General features: G+C 43.3%; 1 protein-coding gene across 6 annotated transcripts in view; it reads left to right on the top strand.

Annotated features, from left to right (window-relative positions):
- The window catches only part of zfhx3b (zinc finger homeobox 3b), a 271,800-nt gene that overhangs the window by 164,054 nt on the left and 83,207 nt on the right, over positions 1 to 24,539 (top strand). For all 6 annotated transcript variants that reach the window (XM_067416496.1, XM_067416447.1, XM_067416695.1 and 3 more), the window contains 2 exons: positions 9,658 to 12,745; positions 16,196 to 16,692. In XM_067416496.1, the coding sequence (XP_067272597.1) occupies positions 9,694 to 12,745; positions 16,196 to 16,692 (3,549 nt within the window). In that variant the 5' untranslated portion in view covers positions 9,658 to 9,693. The remainder of the gene's footprint in view (positions 1 to 9,657; positions 12,746 to 16,195; positions 16,693 to 24,539) is intronic.

Here is a 24,539-nt window from a genome sequence, read left to right as displayed (position 1 = left end):
TTAAAGAGAGGAGGAGATAGAAGGCAGTTCCTCTGCATGACGTCCACATCCGCCAGATACAAAGCCTAAATGTAAGAGAAGGAAGAACATGGTCTTGCAAACAGTCGCCATGCTTCTTCAATTTTGACTATTTTTCCTTCCTGTCGCACATGCTTTGGATTTCCTCTCGCCTTGCTTGGGCTTTTAGGCGCAGTGGGCTTTCTGACCTCTGCTGAGTGCACAGTGGCTTAAGCCCTGGCAGACACCACAATGCCAGGATTGTCTGGGAGTGTTGACATGCCAGCAAACTTTGACGGGCTTATGTTAGTGGCGCGGTGTCGGTTTTCCCCCTGCCGTCTCTGTGAAGGCAGACCTTAGCCTCCTCTCTCTTCTTTCTTTCATCTTTCTGTATGTTTCTCTCTTTTGCCTTCTTTCTGATTGCAGTTCTTACCAGTTGGCTTGCAAACTTGGATCAAGATCCGTTTTAAATCCTGATAATTTAACCAAGGGTTTGCAGATATCCTTTGGGCCTTTCCTGCACATCTTTGTCTTTAGTCTGAAGGTGATTTATTAAGAATTTGAGGATTTCGGATTGGAGTGGCTAGACTGACTAAAATGGTTTCAAGTGTGACAATTATTTTTAATTTGTAATAATTTCAAATTTAGTCTCCATTGGCTACAGTCTGCAATTGTCCATATGCAATTTTATCAGACGTCATCTCATTAGAGTATACACTTAATGTGCACTTGCAGTCTTGTGGACTTACAGTGGTCGCCACTCGCAGGTGTCCGTTAAGTCCACAAGAACTACACCAGACTTCTGCCCGGCAGTAAAAGTTGCATTAAGTCCCAAAAGTGTGGATTCAGAGGAATTTTGCAAAGGCTTAGGGTTCCATTTGGGACAGGGCCGAGTCGAGACGTCCAATTCATTAACACATGACTTCGAAGTCTTGACTTGGAACCGAGTCATTTTGAAAGATTCACAAAATGGTTTGGGTTTAGCAGTTAGTAGCAATTAGCTGTTTGAGAATAGTCAGAGAATCGTATCGTAGAAATGATTTCTTCACTGATCTGCAAACTTTTATATCAGAATCACCAATGGTGATAACATTAAATGAGATAAATCTGAATAAAGTCTTCCTAGCCGTTTTTTAAAATTACTTTCGGTCCTGGATGTGGCCTTTTTTGTGAAGCTTTTTCATCCCTAGGTATAGCATCCGTTGAGCGCCCTTCATATTATCAAATTAGTTTTCAGTTTGTAAACACGAACTTCACACTGAGCTCAGCTTTTTGTTACCCCTCCCCTGCTGAATGAAATTTTCGTTGTGTGCCTCAACAAGTCGGAGGATGACTATTAATTGTTTTTTGACGTTCCTCTTCACCCTGAGCGTCGACATCTTTCAGTAACAGCCTTGAGGCCACACACTTAACTACTTGTATTCTCATAGTGTTTTTCTCTGTCTTCCTCTGTTGAGAGTTACTCATTTCATCACCGCTGAGGAAGAATGCCCGTCACTTTACTTGCTTTGCCTTGGCCTTTTTTCTCGTAAATACTGTGGGCTAGGTCTGTACAATGCGATAAACCGCAGGCGTCTGTAGCTATGGTTATGATTTATGGGTAGTGTCTACATACCACAAAACGATACACTTAGATAATGAAAATTGTTACAAAGCACGGACCATCTGCAGGTGGATTGGCACTGTGCAGTTTAGAAAATAATAGTTTAAACCTTAACAATTTAGTTGTTGTGAGTAAAAATGAAGCTTTCAATGTCATTATAGCTGTCAGCTGCCCTTTTGTTTATGATTCTGGTGAAAACGAGTCTGCTAAGCTTCCATAGCAGCCCATAAAAATAGACTGTCAGAAAGTCAGAGCATGGATACCTAATTGGAGATGTATTCTGCTGCTGTTCGAGAATAGCTGGGGCTTTAAGAGTTAGTGGCAGTAGGAATCTCTTTCATTCGTTCCAGGAGTCCCTCAACTCCCACCTGTAGGTTATGCTATGAAAGTGGCCTGCAAAAAAATGCTTAACTGTAATTTGTTCGCTCCGCCTCATTCTCTTTGTTTTTCTTAAACGTCTGGACGTTCAACACCAATAACGCTCCGGCTTTGCTTCCCTCTGTTTCTCCAAAGAACACATTATTCCTTGTACTTTATTAACACTCCATAATTCTTTAAAGGGGGTCGGGGAGGGTGGGGGGGTGCAGTAGAAAGCCATCCTCCCTTGAGGTTTATTGCTTAAAGCGAGCACGGCTCTTTCCCAGGATAAGAGATTTAACTAAGCAGAGAGGAATTTGGGCCAGAACTCATAAAAGAAGTATTTGTGTACCAGAGAAAAAGTTTGTACTTTCTTTCCAAATCTTTGTCATTAATGACTTTAGCAAATGTGAAGTGAAGAGTGAATGGAGATGCAATATAGGGTCTTCAAAGATGGTCTCTAATTATTTATCCAGGATATCCCGCTGAAGAATTAGAGTGGAGAAATAACTTTCACAGAATGGTTTCACTGGGACACCCTTTAATCCCGCTTGTTTGTGTGAGCGTGCTTGCCTTTGCGCCGGCATTAGTTCCTCAGTAACTATTTGAATGCTCAGGGCCAGGGCAGGACATGTAGGACACTGCGTCGTCTCCCTCCCCGTTACTGCGTTCCGACTCCTGAACCCTGAACAGCTGTCGCCCTCTTCGCTCAAGTTTCCTCCGTAGTCTGCCCTCCCATGCCATCCAGAAGGATCGTATCGCTCTCCTTGGGTTTAAACGTTTAACAAAACACCAGGCCTCGCCGTGACTCTGCTGCCTGGCAGCCTTCAAGCCTCTCAGTGTTTCTGTGCAACCTTTCCTAGCCTGTAACTCTTAGTGCCCTGGCATGCCAGTTATTGGAACGTTTGTGAGTTTTACACTTTTTGACACAGAGCGCTAAGCTCAAGAGTAAGTCTGCCTCTTCTTGCATTATGATTCTTGTCACTTTTGGAACACCTGATAGCTTGGATTTGTTTCAAAAGTGCACTAAAAGGGTGTCTGCACCTTTAAGAATGCCCTACTTGGGTTATTTGGCAAATTCCAGGTGTTGTCTCTCCCATCGCACTGTTTTACCAGGTGCAGGACTGGGTCATTACTAAGGTATTTGTTTTCCAGATTAGTTAAAAAGGCCTTGGATTAGAGGCGGGTTATCCAAGCTCTATTCAGCCTGTCTGATGTTGATTCCTTAGTTGAATCTCAGGTGCTTAGCACATAGTCAAAGAGCATATTGTGGCATTACTCATGAATAATTCTTTATGACTTCCCCACATGGTGAACAAATACAGCTACGGGTCTTGTATAGGTCTCAAATTCTGAAAATGTGCAGTTCTGGAAAACAAATCCAGTGTCCTCGTGCTGTGTGCAGCTGAAGTCCCTCTCTCAAGCGTTTACATGGAGCTTCAGCGATTATGATAATGAACAGTTTTATCATCGGCCTTACAATCAATAATGCGGCTTTTTAAGGTTTAATATTTCAATGGTATTGATCATCTTAACAACCGTGTTTGCGGTCGACTTGCCTTAACTGCAGCCTCAGTGAGAGGAGAGATGAAACAGTGAGGGTACATATGAGTGGGGGAGATGTTTGGACAGCAGGAAGTTGAAGAGGAAGTGATTGAGGAAGGACGGAGAGTGAGTGGGCTGACTCAGAGGGCCAAACTCCTTATGGCAGATTAAATGCAATATTTCTTATTTTTATAATCAATCAGTGGTGTCATGAGTGATTCAGAGGAATTAAGCATAGGGGATGGTGGTCTCATTATTTAGATGTTGACAGAATTCAATCTCTTTATCTGACCGAGTCAACTATCCTCTTTTTCACAAGACAGATAAGCGTGGTGCTTGAGAGAGGAAAAAAAGGAAAACTCTGTAGTTTGCATATTTCCCTTTTAACCTTCTACACTCACTTTTATGTTTTCTCTATCTCTCTGTCTGTCTCATTCTGTCTCACTCTCTCACGAGAGAGGAGAGAGCTGCTTCCTTGAGCTATTAATAGAGGAGATTTGATAATTAATGAAAACGAAAGCCTTTGGGCCTGGCTGCCTTTAACACACACACACACACACACACACACACACACACACACACACACACACACACACACACACACACACACACACACACACACACACACAACACACACACACACTCACATGTTTACCTAGCTATCTAAATGGTGATTTATCCTTGACTTCCATGATTTTTAAATTACTTATCTCTTACTAATCCCAGGTTTAAATATAGTATTAAATTACTATATTTTATATGTTTTACCATATTATTTTATTATATATAAAAAATTGACATTAAAATGTAATTATTATTATAAAAATTCTCAAATACAAATGTATGTGTTTGTGTGTTGCCAAAACCAAATGTTATTTTTTGTATGTTGTCTCATCATCTCTTGCACTATCTTTGTACATGTACGTTTAAAGTCAGAGTGCTTTGTGGTGTTTTTTTTCTTTTCTTTTAAAAACTCATCTGTTGGGTTTGCAGTGAGCACGTCTTAAACATGCCTTCAGTATGCGTCAGGAGAAAACATCCTGTAATTAATTGTTTGTTCGAATTGATCTCAAATGCAAAGTGTACAGGCAGGCACATGAAGACGGCATTCTTCACTATGGGTAAACAGGCCCATGCTCTCTCTCTCTCTCTCTCTCTCTTCTCTCTCTCTCTCTCTCTCTCTCTCTCTCCTCTCTCTCTCTCTCTCTCTCTCTCTCTCTCTCTCTCTCTCTCTGAGAAGTAACTAGGCTCTCTCCGCTCCTCCCTCCTGTGTTGTGGAGCATGCTGTGCGCACTCAATGTGCCTGGGGGTGAATGGAGGGCTTTTTGCAGCACGAACATGATCACCCATCTCTGATTATACATCAATACCTTTATCCCTGGGATAATTTATGCACTTACAAAACACAAAGCTTTATCTGAACCAACCACTGGGGAAGGTGGAGGCAAATAATGTGCTATTACTTTCCTGTAAGATTTGTGAAAAGGAAAGAGGGAAAAAAAGACAGCATGCAGGGGTCGAAACAAGAAGATAATTCCTGTTTTAGAAATGCCTTATTCATATGAATATTATTATTGTTATTATTATTATTATTTCTTACATTTGATGTAGTTCATTTTTATATAGGTGTATTTATTCATTAGATATTTTGATGTCCAAGATTTTTTACGCTCATTTTAGTCATTGCACACGATGAAGAAACAAGTGGCTGTTGGGCAAATGGAAGCGCTTACCAAAAACAACAGTGAGCGGAGAATCTCCAACAGTATGCATTTTTAATAGGGGAATGTGGATATGTTGAGAGTGGTATTAGCTCAGTGGCTGCGAGTGGGCTGGTGTGAAGCTCATTTGTACTCCCGGCCCCGTTCCTCCACCAGCCCCCCATGCTGCCTGCTAATTGGCAGGAGACTGGGAGCTTCCTGCTGCGTGTTCGCCACTTTCCCCTTACTATACCACCCCACCAGCTCTTTTTGCCAGCTTTCCCCTCCGAACTGAGTAATTAACCCACAGCTAATTAACCACTTCTAATTACACCGAGGAGCCTGTTTCTTTCGCACTCACCAAAAGTGATGAGACACTTTGCCGGCACGCGGATTCCCCTTCAGCTGCCTTTGAAACCGCTCCAGATTTCATCGGCTGAATAAATGCTGCTAAAGGCAGCCTGACGTCGCATCACACGCTTTGTCAGGAAAACATTTTTATGCTCCCTTTGTTTTGCTACATTGATTGCGTTTACAGATATTATGCTGTTACCGAGAGCGAAAATTATCACCAAGATTCAGTTTCAGCCCCTAGAACAGAGAACGCTATTGATACCTCTGAATCAATTCGTTTGTGTTCAGGCCAGAGACCAATTAGTAACAGATGAGTTTGCAGATGTTTACTGTTACATTAAGTCACAGAGGAGTACCTCCCATTTCCACAACAAACATAATCTATTAACCAGTGCCAGTGTGCAGGTAGAGCACTCGGGCCTGACACGCTAATGGCTGTGGCTCTGGGAGAGATGCATGCTGGGAACCGTTTTCAGCGCTGTGTTGGCAGCACGGCTGTGCGCGGTAGCGGCGGATAGCTGTGCTCTCATCTCTTACCCACAGCCAGGCTGCACTGATCTCACTCTCTATCTCTATCGCTTTTCCTCCCTCTCTCCACGGCCTCAGTCTCATCACAGCCACTGCTATTTCTGTTGCACAGACTGATAGCTTGAACTAAAGATCATTGATTTTACGGGAAGCAGTGTTTACAGCCAGAGTGCCATCGACCTGAGGTGACTTTTTGCCTTCTGACACAGCAACTCCTCTTAAGTGTCGCTGTGTCTACATTAAACGTCCAGGACAAGGAGGAGTATAGGTGGAGGAATTTTTCAGCCTTCTTTGTTTGCCTTTGCTCACTAACAAAGCTAAAATGTAAGAAATAGTGACTGAAAATATACAGCGTGGATTTTCGTCAGAGGTGCTTTTGAATCGGTCACTATGACGTCACCATTAATCCTTTATCAAATGAGATGGATTTTAGCATTATTATACTATAATAACTATATGTGTGTGTGTGTGTGTGTGTGTGTGTGTGTGTGTGTGTGTGTGTGTGTGTGTGTGTGTGTGTGTGTGTGTGTGTGTGTGTGTGTGTGTGTGTGTGTGTGTGTGTGTGTGTTTGTGTGTGTTTGTGTGTGTGTGTGTGTACTTGACCCCTGAACTTCACATTAGGATTGATACAGTAGTGGGGTGAACAGTTTCCTACATATATTTGAAATTCAATTGGCCATACTTCAAGATTTAATGAATACATCCCCTTTTGCAAAATCAGAAGGTCCTCCCTGCTTCATCAATAGAAACCTTCCCTTCCCATATCTTCCTGTAACTTGCCTAGCATTATGCCATTGATTTTTCAATAAGCTCCCTAACCCTGTAGTGACCAGCCTGTGTGATGGCTAGATCTGGCGGGAAATGGGAAAAGAAAAGCATGTCCTGCTGCAGACCACAGGGAGGGGATGATGAAGCCTTTTTTCTTCCACTAATATTCTCTGGAAGGATATGTTCTTTATGTATTGAGGGGTGTTGAGGTGAGGGTCAGGCCGCACCCCATGGCCGTTCTCAGCTGGGGCAGAGCAGGAGTTAATTCCCCAGGAGAGGGTAGGGAGCACTGGGCCTCAGGAGGCCTGGCCCCTGGGCAGGTGATTGTGTGTGCTTATAATCAGACGGATCCTTAGCCTTTAATTCCCTTCTTGCTTAGCCAGTAAATCCCACCAAATGAAAAGGCCCATAAATAAAAACTTATCTAATTTTCTATCCCCTCTAAATGACATCCAGACCAGCCTCTGACAGCGTTGTTTATGTACTGATGTTTTTTTATTATTATTATTTTATTGTTAACCTTATCTATTTTGTTTGGGTGGTTAAAAGGCAATGTGTTGTATTCTGCCTAATTTGAGTTTGGAAGATGCCTCATGACAGAATGTATAGGAAATAAAGGGGAAAAAAAAGTTTTATACATATTTTTATGGAATGTTTGACTTCTCTGCTGTGGCATTACGTATTTGAGCTGAAGGTGAGAAAGCCTAATATGCATTTCCTGTTGTTAACTGAGTATGTGTCTGCCTGTCTGTCTGAGTCTTCGTTAGTGCAGTGAGATTAAAGAGTCCCTTCTTTAAACAGGTGTTGCTTCAGAAGCAAACCTTGAGTGGACAAACTACATTATATCTGCCCGCCCATCTGCGACTGGCAGACTCCAGACAATCCTATTGCACATCAGTAACCACTGCAGGTTATTGAATTAGACCATCTCCATTTTAAAGGGCAATCCTGTTTTCTGTAAGCAGCAGACGCGCCCAGACGGCTTGGGCCGCCACTCTCTAGCACTGTTTAATTCTTTAAAGGAAGCCATCTCATTTGCGTTAAATGAAAAGCATATCATGGCAGATTTTCAGGAATGACCATTTGTAAGACCATTTAGTGATTCTTTAAGCTGTTTATGTTTAACAATTTAAGTAGTTCTCTACTCCATCTATTACAATCCCATAATGCTGCAGCAGCATTAAGGGGGGCATAACAGGAACAGGTTACTGGAAATATACATTGTCAAGAGTATTGTTGTTGATTGGCAATTTTATATATATATATATATATATATATATATATATATATATATATATATATATATATATATATATATATATATATATATATATATATATATATATATATTATACTACAGTGTGCAGCCTGTGCATGCACATATATTCTGATTTTGATGAGTGGGGGAGGGGCGGGTGGCTTTGTGTGTTGGAGTTGAGGGGTGTCAAATTTTCATCAGACATTCATGAAGAGGGAGTCAAATATTATCAATCTCCCCAGCCAAGCGCTCTCATGTTAATACATTTGGTGGGGGTGGGGCCACAAACACAGTGTCTGATCACTTCTGAAATTTGCTTCTCTAAGTAAATAAGTAAATAAATCAAGTACAGGCAGTGAATGTGCTAATCAGGCAGGACGCGGTGGTTAGCGTGCTGCCGGGAAACTTTGCTCATGTAATATTCAGCAATGGAGGGTGAAAGGGCAGGCCAGAGTTATTGGTTTTAGTCCGGTTGCCCCCTTTAATCAATGCTGCCTGCATCCCTTTATTAAAATTATTAGCTCAGCAGTATCTATTGCTATCATTTTATCTCCTTTATCGCCTGCTTGAAATTGTGGCGTGCTCATGGCTCTTTCCTTGCTCGGGGCAGCACTACTCTCAGAAAGTTCAGCTCCCATTTATTATTTCAGAGGCAGAGCAGTGTTTGAAACCAGGCTTAGCATGGAGGTTATTGAATGCTAGATCTATATGCTGCATTTGGAGTACCAAAATTGCATTTAAGGTTTTAAAAATAATATAAACCAATCTTTCTTTGTACTTTGTGTGTAAGTTATGTGTTTGGTGTTAAAATCATATACATATATCAACTAAATGCATCTTATTCTCTTCTTCTATTCATGCAGTGTGTTATGTGTGTGGGATCTCACTATAATGGAGGTCCTAAAACAGCGTGGCTAATATATTTTTGTAACCTTCAGTTCTTTCTGTGGGTGTGAGATGGATCATGTGCTGATGGTGGGTTTCACTGTGTCTAATTAGCAGCACAATGGAGCTTTTTTATCCATTAAGTTATTCTGTTACTGTGTTTCTCAGACCCAACGTTAATTAAAAAAAAAAAAAAAAAAAAAGGAAAAAAAATGTATGCAGGATTTGGAACATAGCAGACTCCGGGTGTTGTGTGTAAGGTCTAGATAAAAGATGGTAACTGGCTGATATGACAGGATAAGGCATCTGAGCTGTCTTATTAGTGGTTGTCTGAGGTATTGTTTAAGTACCTAATCTAACCTAATGAGCACTCTGTCATTTTCCACCATTATATCTCATACTTTTGTTTCTCATCTAATCTACTATACTGCTCCCCACTCTCTGTACATGTGCATTTGCTTCATCATTTATTGCTATGCCTCTTATGGATGGTTAAAGGTGCAGCCTCACAGGACTGAAAGTTAGCTTGAATAGAAACAATGAAAAGATAATTATTAAGGGTGTCTATTATGTGTTGTTTTTGTTTTTTTGTTTTTTTTACTTTCTTAAACACTATATGTTTCAAGCAGTGGGTTAAATCTTTCTATCTCTTTTCTCATCAGGCCTGGATGCGATGAACGCCTCATGTAGGCATCAGCATGGAAAGCTGTGAGTCTCCCGTGGTTTCTGGGACAGACGATGGGCTTGGCTCCTCCGCCACCTCCCAGCAGCAGCACCATCCACAACCCTGGAACGATCACCCTAACGGACAGGTCCCACAATTCAACGATCCCCCTTCCTTGGAGCCCCTGTCTCTCTCTGCACCCCACTCAGCCCAGCTACAAAATCCCAGCACACCCTGTGAGGCTGTGAGAGAGCAGCAGAAGAAAACACAGGCTTCCAGCGATAACTCCACTACCAGACAGCTGCACCCCAAAAGAGAGGGGTTAGAGGAGGAGCAGGAGGGAGTGAGCTGTGGAGAAGAGGACGACGATTTTGAAGACTTGGATGAAATGGAGATTGACAGCTGTTTTCCTAGTCTGCAGCCCTTCCCTGGTGTACCGATGGTGCCAAGTGGAGGGGGTATGCCTATGCTCATGCGGCAACGGCCCTCCCATCGGAGGGGAGCCACAGAGAGTGGGAGTGAAGAAGGAGAGGAAGAGGAGGAAGAGGAGAGTAGTGATGTGGAAAACCTGGCTGGAGAGATAGTCTACCAGCCTGATGGCTCTGCCTACATTGTGGAGAGTCTCAGCCAGCTGATCCAAAGCGATGGGAGCATGGAACCAGGCCTGCTTCCTTCAAATTCTCTCCCCAGTGGGGGAAAGACAGGAGAGGCTGCTGGGACCTCTTCTTCGGTGTACCCCCAGATCATCAACACGTTCCATATAGCCTCATCTTTCGGAAAATGGTTCGGCTCCTCAGACCAAGGATTCCCCAATACCTCAACCCTGGCAGGCTTCAGTCCTGTCCTGCACAGTTTCCGCGTCTTTGATGTGCGGCACAAAAGCAACAAAGATTACCTGAACAGTGATGGGTCTGCCAAGAAGTCCTGTGTATCCAAAGATGTTCCCAACAATGTGGATTTCTCCAAATTTGATGGCTTGGCCCTTTATGGCAAAGGCAAGCCGATCCTCATGTGTTTCCTCTGCAAGTTGTCTTTTGGCTACGCACGCTCTTTTGTCACTCATGCAGTCCATGACCATCGCATGACCTTGTGTGAGGACGAGCGCAGGCTCTTAGGCCACAAGCATGCATCAGCCATTATACAGGGCATCGGGAAAGACAAAGAGCCACTCATTAGCTTCCTAGAACCAAAAAATAAGAACTCTCCTCCACCGCCTACCCTGGTACCCATAAATTCAGGCCAGAGCTTCTATGGCACATTCAGTGGGGTTCATTTAGAAGGGGGCAGCAGTAGTGAGGGAGGTGACAGCCTCCACAACAAAGACTCTGACTCGGGTCTCCAGCAACAAACCCTCCTTACATTGGGGGGCCTAGGCAGCCCCAAACCATCCTCCCTTACCTCAACCCCAGGCCCAGCCAAAGACTCCAACACTCTGTCCAAGCTACAGGGTAGGAGAACAGAGGGGTCTGTGGGGAAAGAGGGAACTCATAGAAGGGATGATGGGGATGCAGAAACTTGTGAAAGAAAGGCCCTTCTTCACAGTGAGGAGATGGCCTCAGAGGAAGAGGATGAGCTTCTTTTAGAAGAAGAGGATGAAGAGATAGAGGATGAAGGCACTGCGGTGGCCTATAGTGGAAGTAGCAGCAGCGGTGGCGGATTTGTGGGGGAACCAGCTGTCTCAAACCAAAGCATTTCCAAATCTCCTTTATTAATGCCTAGTAGCGCTCTCCAGCCTTCTGCTTGTCTCTCTGCAGCCAGCCCCGCACTTAGCAGCAAAGCCTCTGCTTCCATGTCCTCCTCTTCTATCAGAGGGTCAGAGGATGGGATGACTGCTGACGGTGGAGGGAGGACCTCAGAACTCCCTCTGAGCTTTAACTGCCAGGGGTCTACAGTCCCCTCGGCAATGGCGGCAGTCGCTGGCAGAGGGGGTGAGGAGGATGGGGCTGCATGCTCCACTGCAAGCACATCCTCCCCTTTAGCCTCCAATGTTGCTGCTGAGGAAAGTGCCAATCGAGATAGTGCCACAGCTCCTGAACCAAATGAATGCTCAGCAGAGGGAGATGAGGACAATGGTGCCCTCCTCCACCACCACCACCACCACCTTCACCACCATCACCACCCACACCCTTCGCCCAATGCCCACACACACCTCCATCATACAGCTGCTTGTGACATGTCAGGACTGAGTGAATGCACACAAAACCATGGGGCTGGGGGCAGTGGAGGAAGTGGAGTGGAGTGCCCAAAGTGTGATACTGTCCTAGGCTCCTCTCGCTCATTGGGAGGCCATATGACCATGATGCACTCGCGGAATTCGTGCAAGACACTGAAGTGTCCCAAGTGCAACTGGCACTACAAATACCAGCAGACCTTGGAGGCCCACATGAAGGAGAAACACCCTGACTCTGGAGGCTCTTGTGTGTACTGCAGTAGTGGGCAAAGTCACCCTCGCCTTGCCCGTGGGGAGAGCTACACCTGTGGCTACAAGCCCTTCCGCTGTGAGGTTTGCAACTATTCCACTACCACCAAAGGCAACCTAAGCATCCATATGCAGTCTGACAAGCATCTTAACAACATGCAGACATTACAAAATGGAGGAACTATTCCAACCGCTGGTGAGCAGGTGTTTGGGCATGCACCAGGTGGGGTGGTACCTGTCTCTTCTGCCTCCCAGGCCAGCAGCCATCATCCTAGTCACCACCATCATCCAGCCCAGTCCTCCACCCACATGGCAGGGCCCTGTGGTGCCCCTTCACCTACCAAGCCAAAAAGCAAGCCCACCTGGCGGTGTGAAGTGTGTGACTATGAGACCAATGTAGCACGTAACCTGCGCATCCACATGACAAGTGAGAAACACATGCACAACATGATGCTGCTTCAGCAGAACATGACCCAAATGCAGCATGGCCGGCTTGGTCTAGGGGCGATGCCTTCACCCTCTGAGGCTGAGCTGTACCAATACTACTTGACCCAAAACATGAGCCTGCCGCCAGGCCTTAAGATGGAGCCCTCTGGAGCTGATGCCCAGTTCTTGCTTGGCGGTTTTCATCTGGACCCCAACATGGCAGCTCTGGCCCCAGCACTAAGTGAGTTTAATAAGTTACAATTAACACATTGCAGATCATGTGGGCATTGAGCACTCTCTATTTTTCATCTATTTATCTGTATTTTTTTTACTGACAAATACGTTTTTCCTGTTTAATTGGCTTACAATTGAAACTATTAAAATGATTTTCTTTTTTTTCTTTTAACGGTTATATTTCTATTTTACTCCCACACATAGAATTTGTAAACTCACTAATGTTACATTTTATCTCCACCCATACTAACACACAGCTACAAATGCTAGTTCCCCAAACTGACAGCGATCTGTCTGTGCCTGTAGCCTTCAGGCACACCATCCTTGTTTATCTTGAACTCACTCTTTTAAACAACTGTTAAAAATGTATGTGAGAGATGCTAAGAGAAAAAAGTAAAGAAGTGGCACAAATAAGGCTGATTTGTATTAGAAGGTGTGGCTCGAAAGAGATGGAACTGTGGGTGGAACTTTAAAACAAAAGTGTATTAACTAAAGGAAAACTATACAACATATAGGTGTAATGTAGAAGTCAGTAGCCTAACAAGCCAGACCCACATCAAGATGTTTGGTGTGGAAACTCACCATTGATAGGGCTCAGTCTTAGGGGCGGAATAAACGGTTGTCTTTCAAACTCCCTCTGCACGCAATTGGATAGCGCTACAACCAACCAGAGCAACGTAAAGTGGAGCTAGTTGGCTGATTAAACTTTCACCGTATCCGGTCGGCAAAACTCAGAACACATCTTCCCTTTTTAAGAATGACTTCAGTGCCGTTCGTGATTGGCCTGACCAAAGTTTGGTTTTTACAGCTTTTTTGAGAGTTGCTGGACGATACTCGCAGCAGATTAAATTTGCTGCCGCTAGGGTGTGTCTAGATTTCTAGGCTAAGCAGTCAGGCATTAGTAGTGTAATGATAAATTAATTAATGGGAATGTTATGTGCTGTGACATTGTGGTGTGTGCAAAATGAAACGACCAAACAAAGAACAAAAGGTGCAGAAAGAAACAACCAAACAAAGAACAAAAGGAAACAAACCAAGTAGTCTGCCTGCGAATGCCATCCATCTTGCTTCTTTTAAAGGCCCAAAGGGAAGTAAGTAACAGGTGTCTATGATATGACCATTTGGGAGGGAATCTTCACCCAGCCAGGGCTGGGGAAAACCCCACAAAAGACATCATCACAGAAGGACAGTGAGTGTCAGTATACAGAGAGATAGGGGCCACTCAGCCAAGTGTGTAGAAAACAAATTGAATGTGGTCTAATGCCCGAAACAAGACAAATAGTGTTTGTGTAAAGGCTGGCACTTTAAAATAAGCATATCTGGTACATTAGATGTATGAGAGTGTGTTTTTAGTGTATTCTAGCCCTGCAGATTTCAACTTCCACAACAGACACAGGCACACAGAGAAAAAGAGGGAATGAGCAAGTGGGAAAGACAGGCACACACATCTTCTTAACACTCAAGCTTCGGTTTATTTTTTGCATCCTCTGTGTCATTCTATCTGGGTCACTTTGGCTGGGAAATTCCCCTTTTGCTACCCCTGTGTTTCTCGTGAAAGATAGTGTGACGGAGTAGACTGGGATAGAGGGAGTTTTCCTCATGGCCCTGTCCTCTAGGCTCCTACAAAACATCACTGTATTCATGTCAGTACAATGCTATACAGCGACAACTGCATACTGACTCATTATTTTATTTTTCCTGCTTTTGTAATTGCAGCTAAATACTTTACCATAGTAAAAAAAAAAAAAAAAAGGCAAATGGCCTAGTGTGGGTTATTCAGCAGCATAGTGGAGAATTTGGCATTCCAGCTACAAGCCCACAATTTGCACAGACTTGTTTCCAACTGTTGCCAGTTCAAAGACACAAACAGGAATTGATTGCCATGACTAATAGTTTTTTTTTTTTTTTTTTCAACCTCTTCTAACCATTTGGTTGGTTTTCCAGTGAGATAACTGTAATAAATGACAGGGTGTCATTTCACAAACAATTTGGAATGTTCAGTGCACTTTCATTTATTTAAAATGTTTAGATATGTGCATAGAAGTGACAAATGATATCTCTAGATCGCTAGACTCTGGGCATCATAGTGTGTGTGTGTGTGTGTGTGTGTGTGTGTGTGTGTGTGTGTGTGTGTGTGTGTGTGTGTGTGTGTGTGTGTGTGTGTGTGTGTGTGCGTGTGCGTGTGCGTGTGTGTGTGTGTTTAATGTTTTTATTTATTTATTATAAAGAAGAAATTCTAAATCTTTTAAAATGAACATTAAGAGTTCTCCTAACATTTTTCTCTCTCTACTTAAACATTGAATTTGGCTGACACAAGCAAAATGTTCAAAATATAAAAAGTTCATTACAAGACCTGCCTAAGAGAATAAGAATGCTGAACATAACTTACAGATTTACAGGTGTTTACATGAGAGGTTTATGGAAAGAAATGAAAATGGCTTTCCTTGTCAGAGGTCTCTCTGTCCCTGCATTAAAAGCTGAAGGTAATGGTGAAATGAGCAGGCCGCATGCTGCCCCAATAAATAAAAGGAGCTGCTGGAATTAATTTAGTGTAAAGCCATACTGGTTCAGAGGGTGCGCTCAATCTGGGCAGTGACAGATTGAAGATCAGCGAACTGAGGAAACAGCTTCTATGCATCTCTTATCACCAAATCTCAGCCTCTAGCGTCTTCCCCAAGCTGTTCTTAGAAGCCTTGTGCTTCTATTTTTGAATATCTAATTTCTTTGGCTCCTACACCTTCTTTTCATTCCTTAAAAACACATGAATACATAAAATCACAGACGCTTCAAGCAGGAGGGTGATTGCATTGACTCCCAATCAAAGGTGAAAGAATCAGAGTTCAACAAGGAAGATCTAATTTTTATATTCCTTTTTTTGTTGAAAAAAAGGCCTGTAGTTGATTTGCAGTAATGTGCGCTGGGAACTCTTTAGATCGCCAGTAATGATTGAAAACCTTTATTTTTGCTCCTCTTCTCACAGCCTCTGGAGTTGATTTAATGGCAGGGATATGAAAGTGCAGGCCTGTGTAAATCCACACCTCCACTCTCTCCTTTCTTGCTCTTACTCTGAGCTCAAAGGAAAGGATCATTTTGATTTAATAAAAATTATGTATATAATTACACACATGCACATTACCTTAGTAAGCAAACCCACTTTGACAGGACAGACAATCACAAATCTTTGTTTAAAGCCTGAACTATGCACCTTTTCCCTGTTTCCCAGGACATTCTTGTAACTTGAGGAAGTTTAAATGAGGGAGGAACATCAACACAAAGAAAATGCCCAACCCTCACTGTTACATTGTATTAGACCATGTGTCCATAAGCCCCTTGATGTCACAGACGAAAAAGTGTTAAATGCTGTATTTCAAAGAAACAGTATATTTGTGACATTGGTTTGTAGACACGCATTCTGTCTTACAGATCAGTGATCACTTTTTGTATATTCTACTTTCAGTTGGAGGGGACATTGCCATGGATGTACGCCTGGGTGGAGGACAGCTGGTCTCAGAGGAACTGATGACTTTGGGTGAAAGCCTATCCCAGACCAGCGACCCCTCCCTCAAACTCTTCCAATGTGCGGTGTGCAACCGATTCACTACCGACAACCTAGACATACTGGGCCTGCACATGAGCGCCGAGCGCTCACTCCCAGAGGAGGAGTGGAGAGCAGTTGTGGGCGACTCACACCAGTGCAAGCTGTGCCACTACACCACGCAGCTCAAGGCCAACTTCCAGCTCCACTGCAAGACTGACAAGCATGTACAGAAGTACCAGCTGGTGGCACACATCAAGGAGGGTGGCAAGGGCAATGAGTGGCGCCTCAAGTGCGTGGCCATTGGCAACCCTGTGCACCTCAAATGTAATGCCTGTGACTACTACACCAACAGCCTGGAAAAACTGAGGATGCACACGGTCAACTCTCGCCATGAGGCCAGTCTCAAACTGTACAAGGTAAGTGACTCTGGTAATCCTACACTAACCAAGCATCATGCGACAAGATTCCAGCCTCAAGACATTTTTCAGTCTATACTGAAAGCAAAAATGCTGTTCAAAACTGCAGTCCTAGAACAGAAAACAAACTATATTAAATATACAGCTAGTAAAAGGAGCATTTTGAACCTATAAGATTTCACTGTGGGTGGAGCTATCCAATGAAACACCAACAAAATGACTCATAGCTTGTTGTGGGAAGTTAGGACAGAAACTCTGATCAACTTGGAAGAGGGTAGCATCTTTCTGGTTAGGACACAGTGTTTTACTATCCATAGGTTTTAAACACCTCTAGTTTACTGTACGACTGAATCGACCAGCACTTTCCGTCTCTACCGTCGACTATGAGTGATGGCCCAGTGCAGTATATTAAGGCCTAATGCGCATGCAATGAAGAGGGGAGAACAGGGGCACTTAGAGGGAGGGAGGAACATGGCAGGTCAGCAGGGTGGGGAGAAGGGCAGCTGATGAAATTGCTGGAAGAGAGGATGAAGAAGTGTGAAGAGACAGAGGTTTGGTGCTAATACCGTTCGGAGTGGGAAGGGCAGAATCGCTCTCGACAGCCGTATTGATTTTCGCCGGACTTGGAGCTTCACCTTCTACACTAATCATTCCATAATAGCCCATGGATGAACACTCTCTGAACAAATGGCCATAAATCTAACAGGCCTGATTCCATTTAGGCACCTATCCTGTGTGTCTGCGAGCCCAGCTCGGGCTGTGTTTAACCTAGACTGGCACGACTGCACATAGGGACTTCTTTCCTTAATTCTGCCTTTCTTCCTATCGCTTGCTCTCACATGCTCAATTGGATACTGAATCACATTCCACCCATTTTAGCAGCATATCACTGCCCAAGCTTACTTGACCTTTATTTACTCTCCTTTCTCAAGTGTTACACCTTTGGATGTTGAACAGAAATATACAGTAAATGTTATTGCAGCTTATTCAGGGAACATCTTTAAAGACATGCAACAGAAGTTGTGAAGCAGAATTTTCAAAAAGATTTTTTTTAAATGTATTTATTTTTTATTTTATTTTTATGTAGGACAAGATTGCCTATTGACCTTAACAAATGTAGCCTAAAACAATGGCTACATTTGGATATTTATTAACATTAATTTCCCTGCCGACACCAGTGCGGAGAGCTCATAAGAAATGGGATTTCAGAGGCAGAGCTATGTTATGACATTTTGGTATAAAATACCTAGACTAGGTCCAGTTCACAATTAACTTCATTGCAAGCTTCCTGTTTGTAAACTCTTTACAGCCAGAGAGGTATTCTAGCATTGCCAAGATTTGCCCTGGGCCAAGGGACTCTTGGTCAGCTGTTCCCCTGACAAACTAGTTTGTAATAGTAATTAGGGGAATGCCAAAAAAAACAGCTTCCTCTGCATCTAGAGATGAAAGCAGACAAGCCTGAGTTGAGATTGTCTGCCATTGTCAAGCTGGGACACGATTTGAGCATATTTACAAATACCACAATGATTCAAATATGTAACACAAGACTCCTGACGTGCTTGGCTGACCTGTGAAGCCATTGCTGTAGTCAGGGGCCTCATGTAGCTCCAAGCAGGGTTTGAGACCCAGGGAACCAGGCTGAGTTTTAGCATCAATGGTAAGCAATAGCAGAAAATATCTTATCTATCCACTGACTGAAATTTATTGTGCTTTATGGAGCGGTTTCTCAGGGAAAAACGTATGCATTCAACTCATACGTACAGTAATATAGTCCACTGTTAGCCCCAAAATGCTTTAGAAGCACCATAATATTCCTTCCACTGCCGGCACACCCTTTAAAGAAGGAGAGCTAGCAGAGAAGAGACTAGTCCACCTAACTGCAAATGTTCAATACTCTGTGGCAGATTAGAAATGTTCGACACATCCAAGCATGATAATTTGTAAGCTTTAAGCTGCTTAAAATGGTTCCTCAGCCCTAAAAGCCCCACAGATCCGAACAGAGGAAGAGAGAACGGAGTTGAGTGACAACAGCATCAGCCTTGTAAGCAAGCAGCTTCCATCAGTGGCGACAGGCCTACCCGCAAACTAAAACATTCACAGTTTGAGTTATAGCTGTATTTCATGACATACAAATGTGATTAGAGGACGATAAGCACGTGCTGCTGCTGAGGTCTTGCTGTTGCATGGGTTTCTAACCCCACAATGACACAGGCTTCACTTTGCAGTGAATTTATAGCCCTGATAGACATACTGACTGCCTGACATCCACAGTATAATTTGCTAGCTCAGCTAAGCTTACTGTACAAGTGGTTAAAACAGAAAAGGAAAATAAAAAACTCCCAATATACCACCCCCCCCCCCCCTCCCCCAACCAACCCCCCAAAGAAATATGATACAAAATGCCCAAAAAATTGACCTCCTGCTGGGAGAAAATAAATGATCAAGTCAGCATAAACAGGCCGTAAGATGTGGTAGATCCTTGGGACACTTTGCCCAAATCAAACTGGTTTGCATTAAACAGGCCCTTTGTGTGCACAGCTCCGTAAATTGGAGCCTGTAATTACTGGAATTAAAAAGGAAGGTTTAAACTGAAGGCTAAGCTGGATGGGATAATTTGAGAGTCTGTGGTATGCGGCACATATTAGGGCTTTCTAAAAATACACCTTCCCCCACCACCCCATGGATTGGAATGTTCCGAAAGCCTTTGGAAGGCTTGGGAGAATTGTCTTAACCGCATGGACCACTGCACAGCAGGGGTGATGCTTCCCGACTTTGGTGTCTGTGGTACTGGTCTGAGTTCCTCTCTGGTTTAAGACACACCCATCAGTCAGTCTTGCACTCATCTCAGATGAACTTTTACCTTCCACTGCTCCCTCCAAATTCCCGCTCGCTGGCTGCTTTGTAGTGGTGAGAATGATGTCATGATGGTCACCCATAAACATTTGCAGATGGGACATACAACAATACCCAGGTCATCGCAAAGCTTAGGTTCTCAAGTTCTAAATTGTTGGTTTAGAAAGTAGGGGAGTTGCCACACATCTTTAACAGTTGCCAGTTGATCTATGTATGTTAAAATACATTTCAAATTGAGAGACTCTAATTGCTTTCTCAGTATACATTTCAGATTTCATTGTACAATTCCAATTAAACAAATGTCTTTATAATATTTCATCAAAGATTATCTTTCTTTTTTGGCTAACATTATTTTTCAGTCCCCCTCTAACCACTTGTCATTTTCAAAATCCTGACAGTTCTACTATATATTTTGTGCTCATTGGATGTCCTGTTTCACTTAGAAATACATTGTTACAGAAGAATGCTATTTCATGATGATTTTAAGGATTCATTTACTACATATACTTGATTACTCATGTATCAGTCTTCAATTTTCTCCAACTCCACTTTTTATATACACCACCACTCTGTAGAGGACACAATGATATTTGAGTTCTTGTTCATGCTGAGCAAGCACGTCTCAGGTGCTGGGCTGCCGAGTCTGAGACTTGGTTCTCCGCTCCAGACAGGATGGAGAGAGGCAGGTCTTCCAGGCAGGCCTTTCAAGCAAATAGGAGGAGCTTCAGGCTGGCTACCTTCCTTGTCTCAGGGGCCGGTACAATCTGGGGTAATTGAGATTGATTGGATGTTATTTTTCCTCTTGCAAATGTAGTCCATTAGCTTGGCACATGCATAATCAGTTTAGAGCACAGTTAACTGAATGTAATCATGTTCTTCGGTGTCTGCTCGCACAAAATCCACTCCAGATGCCGCTTGGCCGTGGAAAAAGAGGAAGAAAGTGCCGTCACTATCACATGGGGAATCTTTACCCAAGAAAGGCCTCATAACATTCACCCCCGCACCACCAGCACCAGTGTGCTGGTCTCGCTCCATTAAACACACAAACTATACAAACTGTGTGCTCCACACATTTACACACTCCCTGTACATGCACAAATACACACACATGCTCAAACATTCTGTCATCTGTTCCCTACTGCCCAAAACTCCTACAAACAGAACCGTGTAGCACACGTTGATGTGTCTCAGCTATGCTAACAACGCTTTGACTACACTCCAAGCACGGCCCAGCATCCAGCACAAAACGTCTGGATTTTGGACTCTCTCTACTTATTTTTCCCTTCAGTGCAATCCAGCCGGATCAGCTGGGGCGTGAGGAAGGAAAATGTCTATGCTCTGGAGAAAACAAAGAAAAAACACAATAAAAAAAACACACAGTAATGCGTAGAAGGGGATTAACCCTAGTGGCTATACTGAAAGGCATTAATGTGCTTCTCAGATATCATTCTACCCTTTTATACAGAATCCTGATCAATAAAGCTGACCATCTCCATTAATAATTATGATTTTTATCACGACTTATCCTTATCAGAGTAACTTACTCCAATCATCAAAAACAAATAGACTGAGAATGCCCTGGCTCCAGCAAGATTGTGTTTGTTTTTTTTATTATCAAATAAAAGTGCAGAGTAATTTCGAGTTAAAGTCGCAAGGGAGCATTTTACCACTATTGGTACGGCCCGTGGTTATATCTTTCATCTGTGGACAGTGAAGCTTAACCTCTATGCCAGAGAGAGCGCCACACCCAAACTCCATAAGTCCCTCCAGACATCAGTTAGAGATGAGACGGAGTGAAAGATGATGGGAGGGAGGGGGGAAGCAGGTCTGAGAGCGATAGAGAGAGAGAGAGTGGCGCTCGTTTAGATGGAGATACTCTGCTAATTATCATGGCTGGCCTGTGATTGTTCAGTAATAGTGCTCAGTGGGGAAAAAAAGGTTTGCTGCTGTTCCAGGAAGGGCTGAGCTTTGATTTACCGGTAGTACCACGCTAATAAAGCGTCCATTCCATATCCACAAAGCTTCTACTGAGACATTCGGCCTCCCTACAGTCAAAGACAGTCCTTATCATGTATATGAGCCCAGGTTTATTATTAGGAGACTCTTTTGAATGTGTATAGATCATATGTATGTCTATCCTAAGATCTCAATGATGTAGATCCATGTCAGCACATGGTTGCCCATAGGGTGCTGAACTTTGCCTCACAGAAGCCAAACAGAGGCTCAGCTCCCTTTAAGACATAGGGTGGAGGGCTTTTCTCCAGAAGAGGAGTCGAGTTTTGCTGAGAGAGCTGTCCGTTAGCGTGGGAGGAGCATTATGCTGCATGACATTGGTTTGTAGAGTAGTGGGCAGGCTTAAAGCTGTGTCTGGAAGTATGCAGGAATTTCACAACTCCTTCAGCCCCCGCCTCAGAAAGCCAGCCGCTGACCCATTGCACAGCTGCAGCTGATGATTACGCATGCATCCGCACCTATAAATGTGTGTGTGCATGTTTGTGCATGTGTTCAATGGAGGGACCAGCCAAACAGAAACACATGGTAGGCCATAGACGGTTTTCCTATGTTGTGCTATATTACAAAAGTTGGGAGCGAGGGACAGGAGTGTTTATGCAGATTGCGAGAGCAAGCATATCTCTTTGTAGAGAGGCAGAGGAGCTGATATTATTGTGTTGTAATAGCTGTTTGTTTTGATCCCCCCCACCACCACCACCTCCACCCCAACTGTCTCTCTCTCTTTGGACAGCCAGACAAGAGCAACTAAGCAATGCTTCAGCCACTGCTGAAGGAAGCTGTTGATCCTATTATCTGCTGCCTGATCAGCACAAACAGGGGATTGGAGACTCATGAGGGACTGGGGTGTACACAGGGATCAAGGAGTATGTTACACCACTGTAGGAAGGCGCAAGCTTTTGGTAGTATGTAAGGTAGCCAGAAATTTAAACAAACCCTAAGTATTTGAAACTTTGCTGTGTAACTAATCCCGCAACTTTTTTTATTTGTTTGTTTTTTGCTGCAGACCGTTAGTACCACAAATTGTGTGGTTTGTAGAGTAGAGGTATGATATTACTTTTCTAGACAATCAGAATGTTTTTTTTTTGTTTTGTTTTTTTTTACTGGCAAACAATAATGTTAAGAAACCACCCGGAACACCAGCTAAAAACACTTGCAGCATCTTTTTACATATTTGTTATAATTGCGATTTGTTCCCACCTTCGCTTTATATTTGTGACTAACCCCGTCTACGCTTCTACCGCCTGCATGTGTCTCGCTCTTTCCTCTTGCACATCTTCCTTGACTCTTTGTCTTCTTAATTTTAATAAACAAGGCAAATACCCATCGCACACAAAACAAACCAGCATGGGTCACAAGCTGGTGGGTGGTCCCTCTCCGCTGCTCTCTTCTTAAGGTTAAATAGCTTTAATCCAACCAGCCTGGAAAACTAAACATTTCTCCAGCCAAATTTTCTTTCTTTCTCCTTGTTTTCTCTTGATGTTTGCAACCTTTCCTTCTGTAATTCTCTTTTTAGCACACTGAAGATCTGCATCTTATTAAACACCTTACACAATGAAATAGAATAAACAACTGAATTACTATAAAGATATAACAAAGTAAGTTCTCTCAAAGTAGACACTCACACCATCACACTAAGTAATCTATTTTAAATTGCTGTCGAGCATTAAACATGTGCAAGACTGACCTGACTCCTTTTTTTTATGTAGTTATTTGACATTTAGTAGATGCTCTAAAGCAATTTAAAAGTTCACTTACTACAGGCACAATCCCCCTGGAGTTAAGTGCACTTGCTCAAGGGCACAATGTTGATAGGTCTCAGCAGATCTTGCATTCATGGATTACACCGCCGGGTTTGAAACTCTTGACTTTTACGTTTTCGGATTTTTTTGAGCAACTTTGCCTAGTTATAACAAACCTTAATCAATGTTTTATCTTAGAAGTGCCAGCCTCAGTGTTGTAAAAGGTATTGTAGTCTTAGTTTATATTACAATCTCAGCCCAAATCCCTCTGATCAGAAGCTCCTTTACTCCTCCCTCCACTTCCTACCCCTCTCTGGCGTAATGAGTTTGCTCAGTCCTCTAAAATGCTCTTTATTAGCCTAATTTGATTAGCTTGATGTATGTCAAGCTGATCAAATTGTATTTTTTTTTCTTATTTACATTTTACATGTGTTTGTTAGTCAAATGTGAGTCAAATTCATTCAAACAAAGCCTTAAATGGCGTAGTACCTGGATATGCAAGGCCGAAGCTTCTCACAGAAGGTGACCGCAGTAGCAAGTTGGCAGGTACATTTTCTTTGAGGCAGACTTTGTGTGAGCCTTAGGAAGAAAGAGAGAGTTGGGGAGAAAGACAGTGGGTGGTAAAGAGAGCAACAGGCAGGTTTACTGGTTCACCAGCATCAATACATCAGTGACTTAGCAACCAGATTAATGGCCTGTGAGTGACCCAGGCCGCAAGGCTCCTCTCGGCGTTTAGTGGAAGGCAGAGCGCAGGAAAACACACTGTGTTTAGCTTTGGGCTGCTGAAGAGAGTCTTGGGACAAATAAATCCACACATGAAATGAGGCTTTGGACCTCACTGTTTTTCACTCACCCCTCATCACAGACAATGTCTCTCTTCTGAATATTCACAATGAAGTTCTGCTGAAATGAGGAAATCCACATCCTTCTAATGCTAGACAACTTGGAGTTGTTTACATGTGTGAGATCAAGGTCCACTCTACAACAAGCTGGTTAGGTGCTAGACTGGAGCATACAGTGCCGTGGAACAGCTGAATGCTGGGACAAGGGTTTAGGTCCTGCTGAAACTACCGCTTAGAATTTTCAGGCTGGTTCAGATTGGTTTTTGGCGTTTAGATACTGGTCCAGATGCTGTTGGTACATGCTTTTCAACTGATCTTGAACCTTGCTGGTTGAGCTAGTTAAGAATCTGTAGCAGGGCCAACTCTGAGTTAAGGCTTTCTGTAGATCTAAAACTGTAGC

Source organism: Pseudorasbora parva, chromosome 1, assembly GCF_024679245.1.
Source record: "Pseudorasbora parva isolate DD20220531a chromosome 1, ASM2467924v1, whole genome shotgun sequence".
In the NCBI taxonomy this organism is placed as follows: domain Eukaryota; kingdom Metazoa; phylum Chordata; class Actinopteri; order Cypriniformes; family Gobionidae; genus Pseudorasbora; species Pseudorasbora parva.
The sequence above is the reverse complement of the archived record's forward strand: the minus strand, read 5'-3'. Positions and strand labels throughout refer to the sequence as shown.